This window comes from Hylobates moloch, unplaced genomic scaffold, assembly GCF_009828535.3.
Source record: "Hylobates moloch isolate HMO894 unplaced genomic scaffold, HMol_V3 SCAFFOLD_19, whole genome shotgun sequence".
Classification (NCBI taxonomy): Eukaryota; Metazoa; Chordata; class Mammalia; order Primates; family Hylobatidae; genus Hylobates; species Hylobates moloch.
The window spans coordinates 57355983-57366865 of NW_026652294.1; the positions used below are offsets into that span (position 1 = coordinate 57355983).

Consider the following 10883-nt stretch of genomic DNA (forward strand, 5'->3'; position numbering starts at 1 on the left):
GTTCTCCACATTGGCTGAGGTAGTTTAGAGTTCTCTTTTCTCTACATCCACACCAGCATTTTTAACGTTGTCTTTTGAATAATGGGCATTCTAACTAAGATGCAATGATAACTCAGTGTGGTTTTGATTTCCATTTCCCTGATGATAGTGATGTTGAGCAGTTTTTCATATATTTGTTGGCCATATCTATATCTTTTTTTGAGAAATGTCTGTTCAGATCATTTGTCCATTTTCTAATCATATTATTATTACTTTTTTGCTCTTGAGATGTTTGAGTTCCTTGTATATTCTGTATACTAATTCCCTGTTGGTTGAGTAGTTTCAAATATTTTCTCTCATTTTATAGATTGTTTTCACTCTATTATTTCTTTTGTTGTTAAAAAAATGGAGAATGGCGTGAACCCGGGAGGCGGAGCTTGCAGTGAGCTGAGATCGCGCCACTGCACTCCAGCCTGGCCGACAGAGCGAGACTCCGTCTCAAAAAAAAAAAAAAATTTAGTTTGATATAATCCAATTTGTTTATTTTTGTTTTTGTTGCAATTTGTTTAGTTTTGTTGTTGTTTCCTGTACTATTGTGGTCTTATTCATAAAACTTTTTCCCAGACTTCTCTTATGTTTTCTTCTAATACTTTTAAACTTTCAGGTATTGGGCCCAGCACGGTGGCTCATGCCTGTAATCCCAGCACTTTGGCAGGCTGAGGTGGGCGGATCACGAGGTCAGGAGATCAAGACCATCCTGGCTAAAAAGGTGAAACCCTGTCTCTACTAAAAATACAAAAATTAGCCAGGCATGGTGGCGGGCGCCTGTAGTCCCAGCTACTCGGGAGGCTGAGGCAGGAGAATGGCGTGAACCCAGGAGGTGGAGCTTACAGTGAGCCGAGATTGCGCCACTGCACTCCAGCTTGGCAACAGAGCGAGACTCCGTCTCAAAATAAATAAATAAATAAATAAATAAAGTTTCAGGTATTGGATTTATGTCTCTGTTCTATTTTCAGTTGATTTTTGTATAGGGTGATAAGCAGGGGCCTAGTTTCATTCTTTTGCATATGGATATCCAGTTTTCCCAGCACCATTTATTGAAAATACTATCTTTTCCCTAATGAATGTTTCTGGCACTTTAGTTAGAAATTAGTTGTTGTAGATACGTGAATTAATTTATGTTTTCTTGATTCTGTTCCATTGGTCCATGTGTCAGTTCTTAATGCTAGTACCATGCTGCTTTGGTTACTACAGCTTTTTAGTCTATTTTGAGGCCCAGTAGTGTGTGATAGTGTGATAGTTCCAGCTTGGTTTTTTTTTTTCTTTTTTTTTTTTTTTTTGGATTGTTTTGGCTATTTGGGATCTTTTATGGTTCCATACAAATTTTAGAACTTTTTTTCTGTTTCTGTAAAGATGTCATTGGTATTTGGGTAGGGATTACACTGAATCTGTCGATTGCCTTGTGTAGTATTCTCATTTTAACAATATTAATTATTTCAATCCATGAGCATGGGATGTATTTCTATTTGTTTGTATCCTCTTCTATTTTTTTCGTTTGTATTTTGTAGTTTTCCTTGTAGAGGTCTTTCACCTCCTTGGTAAATTTATTCCTAGCCATTTTATTACTTTTTTTTTTTGTAGCTACTGAAAATGGAATGGCTTCTTGATTTCTCTTTCAACTAGTTTTTCATGTGTAGAAACACTACTGATTTTTGTACATTAATTTTATATCTTGCAAACATACTTAATTTATCAGTTCTAAGGATTCTTTGGTACAATCTTCAGGTTTTGCTATATATAAGATCATGCAGTCTGCAAACAGAGGCAATTTGACTTCCTCCACACCAGGATGAATGCCCTGCACCTGGGTCCTGCGCCTGAAAAACAGCCCCTTGGGCTGCCTCTCTCAGGCTCATCCCCAGGCTGGCAAAGCAGCTTTGTGCCCATGTCCTAGGCCTGAGTTAGTATTTCTAAAGACCTTACAACAGTGGATGATCCACACTAAGCATGCAATAAAACTAAATGTCATATTTTCAAATCATGATTATTATTACAATCCAGATTAAGTGCAGAATATTTTGGGTGCATCTAATTCCCTCTCTTTTAATTCTGCATTTCCAGAAGCAATCTTTGCATTGCCTGAGTAGATTTATTAACTAAGTAGAGTGCTCAGGCAAGACTAATATCCATTATCCTGCCAAAGAGGATTGGTGTTGCAGCAACTGGGGTCTTGTTGCCCGTCTCTTAGGAGGTGGTTGGTGTCACTCTTCCCTTTTCTCCTCAGAGCTGATTATATGTGGACACATAGAGGAAAAGAACAAGTTCTAGCATTCAATGGTACAGTATTTAAAGTTAACAACAATGTATTATACATTTCTAAGTAGCTAGAAGAGAGGATTTGAAATGTTCCCAACACACAAAAAATGATAAATTCTCAAGGTGATGGATATCCTAAATACCCTGACTTAATCATTGTACATCCTATGCATTATCATAACAGCACATTTACCCCATATATATGTACAACTATTATGTATCAATAAAAATTTTAAATGTGTACTATAATACAATGCAAGAAATGTTTTTAAATGTGTATTAATTCACAGAAAAGTCAGGTGGCTGGTCTTGCAAAGCTGAGAGCAGTTCATGGCTTCAGAAGTTGCTCTTCTCTGAGCCTCTTGGAGAAGCAGCCATTTCCCTGCCTTTGTGTACCTCAGTATGGGCTTTCATTCCTGCGCTCTACCAGAACCCCAGTCTCCAATTTTGCTGCGTTATATTTTGCTAACTTACACTTGGTGACTGTGTCATTAGAAAGTCACTTCTCTTCTTCCACTTTCATGACACTGTACTTTTTTGTAAAACACAAACTACTATCAAGTTTTGCTTTCTAGGAAAGTGGAAATGAGAAAAAACAAAATATGAAATCATGGAAATTATAGAAAAAAAACAATGTGGCCCCTTTGCCTGACTTTTACTTCTCTTAATTTTTGTTACTATGACATGAATTAGAATGTAATGCAGAAACAGCACGACAAACCTTGTCCAGAAAATCACTATGTGCAAAGAAGCAAATTTAAAACGAAAAACCACAAACCAATAAAGGAAAGAAGCCTATTATTTCTTCCTGACAGAATAGTCTGGAGCCTAACTTGCCCTGCACTGTCAGAGTAAGGCGGAGATCCGGGTAAAGAACCCCAAGATCGTAACAAACCTGCACATTGTGCACATGTACCCTAAAACCTAAAGTATAATTAAAAAAATAAATTAAAAAAAAAAAAGAACCCCAAGAAAACCACTAACTGGATGAACAACTGAAAGTCCTAGTTTCTGTCATATTAGTTTCCAAAAAGAGACAACATTATCATCATTATTAACGCCCCTGTGGTCAGCTCAGAAAGGTCAAATCGAGCAAGCGTTCAATAGTTTTAAGTATTGAAGAATGAAAGTAAGAGTTGACCAATAAAATCTATAATTTTCAAAATAAAAATTATTTGCTTACTAAAGTTAAAATTATGGCAATTGAATACTTCCTCCACCTACTTAGAACAAACTTTTGCTATATTATTTATATTTATTTACTCTTGCAACTTGTCATATTTCTAATATTTGTGTATTTCCTATAATAGATATTCACTTTTACATTGCATTAAAGTGTGTAATACATGTTCAACTTTTCATTTGATTAAAAATGTATTATTTAATACATTCTTAGTAAAGAAAACTTTTTGGATTTTTTGTTCTAAAAATAAATTCCAAATTCTGGTTTTCTAAACCCAAATGAAGAATGAATGACAATATTCATTTACTTTTTATTTCATTCCCTTCATATCGTAAGTAAAAATTTGTCAGCAAAGTGATATATTATGGAATTGCTGTCAGGAAACACAGGTGAATAAAGGTAATACACTTCCTTCTTTGTGGAAACTTGAATTATTACAGAGAAAGAAATATAAAAGCTGTACTAATATTTACTTAACTTCACTTACATGAAATAGTACAAAAAGAAGTAAAGGACAAGGATGTTTATATAACAAAAATTTTAGGTATGAATCATGCTGGAAAAAAATAATAAATTTCCTTTCTAAGGTGCCTGGAAAATATGAAAGTACAGAAATCATATTGACAGTTGGATATGTGGGTCAAGATTTAATGATAAATGCCATGGGTGGAGGTATAAATTGAGATTCTTTATCGCATATCTAGTAATGGGAGCATGGGAATACAGAAAATGTTTGTTTGCTGGAATCATGTGTAGGCTGTCAGACTGTTTGACACCTGGGTCAGGAGGAGAGAAGGTTACATCTCACTACTTTCTCAGTTAGCTACCTTCTCAGTTCTATTCACACTTGGTAGATATGGGGTAGTGCTTAGGCAATGAGAAGAATGCTGGGGGATCATTTTGGGGACACTTGAAACTACCCAATAAAGGAATATCTTACTGACAGAAGTAACCCATGCCCTACCAAAGGGGTTGAGTCAGGAGAGTTGGAGGTCAGGACACATGGCTGTATGCATATTAATCAAGCTACACTTTGTCACTTCAGAACAGAGGGTGTCACTAGAGATGTGAAACCTCAGGATTTTGAGGTGAGATGGTACTGTGAAAAGGATGAAGATAATGTTGGTTTTGTAATTTAAATTCCCACACCCATTATACCTGAATATAACTAGGATTTGCATTACAAGTGTTGGCACCAACTGAAAGAGTCATACCTAGTAAGAAAAGAAGATACGTTTTTCAAAAATGTGTCCTTTTGAAAACATGAAAATCTAGATGACCTAGTGTTTGGTGATAACTTTAGATAAAATACCAAAAGCATGATTCATTTAAAAAATGATACACTGGATTTTATTACAATCAAAACTTCTGCTTTGCAAAAGACACTGTCATGAGAATTTGAAAACCCACATACTGGGAGAACATATTTGCAAAGACATCTGATAAATGGCTGTCATCCAAAATATACAAATAATACATACCCATGTACAATGGAGTACAGTTGACATATTAAAAAATGAGATCCTGTCATTTGCAATAACATGGGTGGAACTGGAAGTCATTGTGTTAAGTGAAATAAGCCAGGCATAGAAAGACAAACTTCTCATGTTCTCACTTACTTGTAGGAGCTAAAAATTAAAACAGTTGAACTCATGGAGACAGTGAGTAGAAGGATAGTTACCAGAGTCTGAGAAGGGTAGTGGAGGAGGAAAGAGGGAAAGGCTAAGGGATACAAAAATACCGTTATATAGAATGAATAAGATCTAGTTTGATAACATAACATTGTGACTATAGTCAACAATAATTTATTGTACATTTAAAAATAACTAAAAGAGTGTAATTGGATTATTTGTAACACAAAGAAAAGATAAAAGCTTCAGGTGATGGGTACTCCATTTACCCTGAAGAAATTATTACTCATTGTATGCCTGTACCAAAATATCTCATGTACCCCTTAATATACATCTACTATATACCCACAAAAATTAAAAATTAAAAAACATATATATATATTCAAAGAATACTTAAAACTCAGCAATAAGAAAACAAACAACCCAATTAGAAATTAGGCAAAACCTCTGAATATACTCATAATCAAATTAGATATAAAGATGGCAAATAACATACGAAAATATGCTCAGCATCATACATTATTAGGGAATTGCACTTTAAAACAATAATGAGATGCCACTACATACATATTAGAATGGCTAAAATCCAAAACATTGATAACACATACGTTATTAAGTTGGGAGAAGTGTCCTTTGAAATTATCAATTCCCTTGTTTCTTCTAAGAGACATGATAAGAAAAACATTGACCTCTTGAGTTCATGTATACGTTAAGGGAGAGCTTCGGAAATAACACTTACCTATTATGTGGAGAACATACTGTAGTCTTTAAAATTTGCCTTTTTTATGTATAAACTCTTGCGGTTGGTGTGTGTCCCATGACTCTGTGAAGGCTGTATTCGGCAAAGCAGAAAACACACCCTTGATCAGGAGCGATTACTTTTCTTCTAGCCCATGCCCATTTGTTGCCTTTGATCTACACCCATTCTACTTTCCTGCTTCTGTTCTTCTCCATTCCTTAGTCTCCATCTTGGCTAGGCTGAATGTAGGTAAGTTGCTTTTTGTCCTTGTTTTTTTCTCATTAATATATTGCTTCCTTTTTACATTTTTATCACATTTAGATATACATTTGTTTTGGGGTTTCTTTTGTCCCAGTTCTTTAGGATGCAAAAAGTGACAACCTTTGTTTTCAATGAAAATGAAAATGAAAATGAGAAATAAAAGTTTCTGGTGTCCTGCATGTAAAACAATTGTACAACACATTTATGTTATCACATTTACATCCCATTATGGACATTTAGGCAAAAAGGGTTTCCTTTACTCTGATAAAAATCAACTAGAATTGGAACATCTGCAGGTCCTTTGGAAATTTGAATTTTAGTGCCAAAAATTTGTTTAATCAAATTAATGGCTTTTTCCTAACTACATATACTCATTCAGTATGATATTGCTCCCAAAAGTGTAAAAGTTATTTCTGAGTGTGGTAACAAATCTTAGGTATTTCAGTGATTGGTAGCACTCTAAAACTCAACTCTATCTGACAAAACCTTATTCCTTAGTACTTTTTTTCCATTGGGTTTTCTTGTGTATCACATGAAAAGCACTGACATTGAGGTCATGGAAGATACACACAAGGTATATAAGATCAGCGTTACAAACCTATGTCAAATGGGTGCTGTGATGGGAGGAATTTCTAAGGTTTACTAGATGTCAAAGTCATAACATCTGAGGTGGCCTCTGTATACATATGGGCTGTCATCAGCCATCTTGTGAATGTTGCTTATGTTTAATCCTTAGCATTTCTGACTGTGTGGTGGGCTTTCAGAATTAAATGCAAATACTTTGTATTTTATTACTTAATTCTACTAAAGGTGTTCAATACATCAATAATTATGTCAAGCACTGAAGAGAAAAAAATCTAGACAGTATCTGGATGAATATCTAGCAGCTAGTGAAGTTAAACATTTTCTAACGTGACAGAAAATTAAGTTGAATAGACTAAAAGGAAATGTTAAAAAATTAAATTTTAATAGTCTTTAGCAGTTTTGAATGATTTTTAAGTATTTTATGATATTAGGTATTATGTGTTTTTATAATTTGTTAATTTGCTGATGTAATTGGACACATTACAATTTATATAGGTAAATAAATCACTTTAAAGACACAAACAAATTGAGTTAAATGTCCATGGGTTTTAAATTGAACTATTAACTTTTAGCTTAAAAATTTCATTTGGTCTTTTTTTTTTTTCTTCTTTTTTTTTTTTTTTTTTTTTTGAGATGGAGTCACGCTCTGTCGCCCAGGCTGGAGTGCAATGTTGCAATCTCGGCTCACTGCAACCACTGCCTCCTGGGTTCAAGCAATTCTCCTGCTCCAGCCTCCTGAGTAGCTAGGATTACAGGCACCTGCCACCAAGCCCGACTAATTTTTGTATTTTTAGTAGAGACGGGGTTTCACCATGTTGGCAAGGCTGGTCTTGAACTCCTGACCTCATGATCCACCTGCCTTGGCCTCCCAAAGTGCTGGAATTACAAGTGTGAGCCACCGGGCCCAGCCAGTTTGGTCATTCTTAACACTATGTTGAATAAAAAGATTAAACTTTACACTCCTTATAAATAGACATGTACAGTACATCAACAAATATATGGTATGTCGGTGTTGTTAAAATTTAATGGGACTTTGAATTAGAAAGAAATCTCTAAAAAGCCTAGGGGCAGGGAAAGATGAGGTAATACTGAAAATAAAAGTGGTTGAGAAACTGCTCTACACCCATGTAAACAGGACATAAAGGAAAGCCAAAACAGAAGTAGAAAGAAACATGAAGATGTTCAGAAAATGGAAGCTAGTATGTTCCTTATTTAAAACCTATGCACAGAGCAAGGTCTTCAGAAAACCTACAGCCCAAGGTTCACGGTTACCCTCATCAACCAGCCCAGCAGCATCTTCAGGATTCCCAATGGCATTGCCCTTTGCTTTAATGATGGCCCTGGTGGTGCTCAGCTGTAAGTCAAGCTGCTCTCTGGGCTGTGATCTATCTCAAACCCACAGCCTGAATAACAGGAGGACTTTGACGCTCATGGCACAAATGAGGAGAATCTCTCCTTTCTCCTGCCTGAAGGACAGACATGACTTTGAATTTCCTCAGGAGGAATTTGATGGCAACAAGTTCCAGAAGGCTCAAGCCATCTCTGTCTTCCACGAGATGATCCAGCAGACCTTCAATCTCTTCAGCACAAACGACTCATCTGCTGCTTGGGAACAGAGCCTCCTAGAAAAATTTTCCACTGAACTTTACCAGCAATTAAATGACCTGGAAGCCTGTGTGATACAGGAGGTTGGGGTGGAAGAGACTCCCCTGATGAATGAGGACTCCATCCTGGCTGTGAGGAAATACTTCCAAAGAATCACTCTTTATCTCACAGAAAAGAAATACAGCCCTTGTGCCTGGGAGGTTGTCAGAGCAGAAATCATGAGATCCCTCTCTTTTTCAACAAAATTGCAAAAAAGACTAAGGGGGAAGGATTGAAAACTGGTTCAACATGGAAATGATCCTCATTGACTAATACATCATCTCACACTTTCATGAGTTCTTCCATTTCAAAGACTCACTTCTCCTATAACCACCATAAGTTGAATCAAAATTTTCAAATGTTTTCAGGAGTGTAAAGAAGCATCGTGTTTACCTGTGCAGGCACTAGTCCTTTACAGATGACCATGCTGATGTCTCTTTTCATCTATTTTTTAAAATATTTATTTATTTAACTATTTTTAAGATTTAAATTATTTTTATGTAATATCATGTGTACCTTTACATTGTGGTTAATGTAACAATATATGTTCTTCATATTTAGCCAATATATTAATTTCCTTTTTCATTAAATTTTTACTATACAAAATTTCTTGTGTTTGTTTATTTTTTAAGATAAAATGTCAAGCCTGACTGTACAACCTGACTTAAAAATAGATGATTTAATTAAGTTACCTATCATAATTTTATTCAAGTTATAGAAAAATACATTTTCTGTACCTGGTTATATGTTGCCTTCAGGATATAAACGTGAACATAAAAAATACAGTTCCTGTTCTCTTGTATCTTTGATTTTTGTCAGGAAAGAAATCTAAAAACAATAATAATGCTGAATTAATATCAGTTATGCAAACTGCTGTATGGTAACGAAGTAAAAAAGCAATGAATTCTTCTTAGCACAAGGTAGATTGAGACATGTCTGGAAATAAAAGCAGAGATATTCTCTGTAAACTGACTTTCAACATGTAATTGAAAATGTACATTGCAAGTCAGATATATGAGTTGGCAGTTTCCAAGGAATATGATATCTGGAAGTTCAGAACTGGCAATGGAAAGGCCAAAAATGAAGGCTGTCATGTGGGGAGCAAGTGGAGAGGGAAAAAAAGACTTAAACTGGATTCTGAGGACCTTCCACCATTAAAGTGGGGGAACAGAAGAGACACAAACAAAACAGAGGTGGAATACCTTAACATTAGAAGGACAAGAGGGAATGATGATAAAAGTGTATTTAGAAAATAAATGTGCTTAGAAAAAGAATCAGTAGACTTATGGAAAATGTGAATTAAAACTGAGCACTACAGCAAGAAAATAGATGGCAATGCAGAGCTTACTGAGAGCTGGATTGATAGAATTAATCAGCAGAAGCCATATTGGGGTAGGTAGAAGAGTGAATCAGAAAAGAAAAATCAAGATAACACACACAGAAAATTGTGAGAGATCTGCCTTTGCAATGGAGGCAAGTAATAAGTTGGACCCCCAAAAAATGTGGATTATCTTTTATCTGCATAGTGTTTCCTTTTTCAAAATATATGTCACTGAATAAATTTCATAAATGTGATACATTGGTAAATCATATTAATACATTTAATATTTTATATATTTAAAGCATAAAATATAAAATTATTTACAATAGTAATTGATCATTATTTTGATTAATACTCTGTTAAATGTCAGTAAAAACTGACACATTTCTTTCATAAAATAAAATCGGAAGCTGGAAAAGAGAATCTCTTTCTCAATACTTTAGGAATGGGGAAAGGATTCCCTATTTAATAAATGGTGCTGGGAAAACTGAATAGCCATATGCAGAAAACTGAAACTGGACCCCTTCCTTACATCTTATACAAAAATTAACTCAAGATGGATATAAGACTTAAATGTAAAACCCAAAACCATAAAAGCCCAAAAGAAAACATAGGCAATAGTATTCAGGACATAGGCATGGGCAAAGATTTTATGATGAAATTGCCAAAAGCAACTGCATCTAAAGCTAAAATTGACAAATGGCTTCTAATTAAAGAGCTTCTGTACAGCAAAAGAAACTATCAATCATCAGAGTGAAGAGGCAACCTACAGAACGGGAGAAAATTTTTGCAGTCTACCCAAGTGACAGAGGTCTAATATCCAGAATGTACAAAGAACTTAAACAAATTTACAAAAAAAAAAAGAACCATCAAAAAGTGGGCAAAGGACACGAACAGACATTTCTCAAAAGCAGACATTTATGTGGCCAATAAACATGAAAAAAGCTCAACATTACTGATCATTAGAGAAATGCAAATCAAAACCCCAATGAAATACCATCTCATACCCTTCAGAATGGCGATTATTAAAAAGTCAGGAAACAACAGATGCTGGTGAAGCAGTGCAAAAATAGGAAAGCTTTTACACTGTTGGTGGGAATGTAAATTAGTTCAACCATCGTGGAAGACAGTGTGGCGATTCATCAAGGATCTAGAACCAGAAATACCATTTGACCCAGCAATCCCATTCCTGAGTATATACCCAAAGGAATGTAAGTCATTCTA

The 10883-nt window shown here is 35.1% G+C and overlaps 1 protein-coding gene across 1 annotated transcript; it reads left to right on the forward strand.

Moving 5' to 3' along the window:
- Positions 1–7935: 7935 nt before the first annotated feature.
- On the forward strand, positions 7936–8940 carry LOC116458527 (interferon alpha-14). The gene has a single exon (XM_032138261.2). The coding sequence runs from the start codon at positions 8005–8007 to the stop codon at positions 8572–8574; it is 570 nt and encodes a 189-aa protein (XP_031994152.2). The 5' UTR covers positions 7936–8004; the 3' UTR covers positions 8575–8940.
- Positions 8941–10883: the final 1943 nt, after the last annotated feature.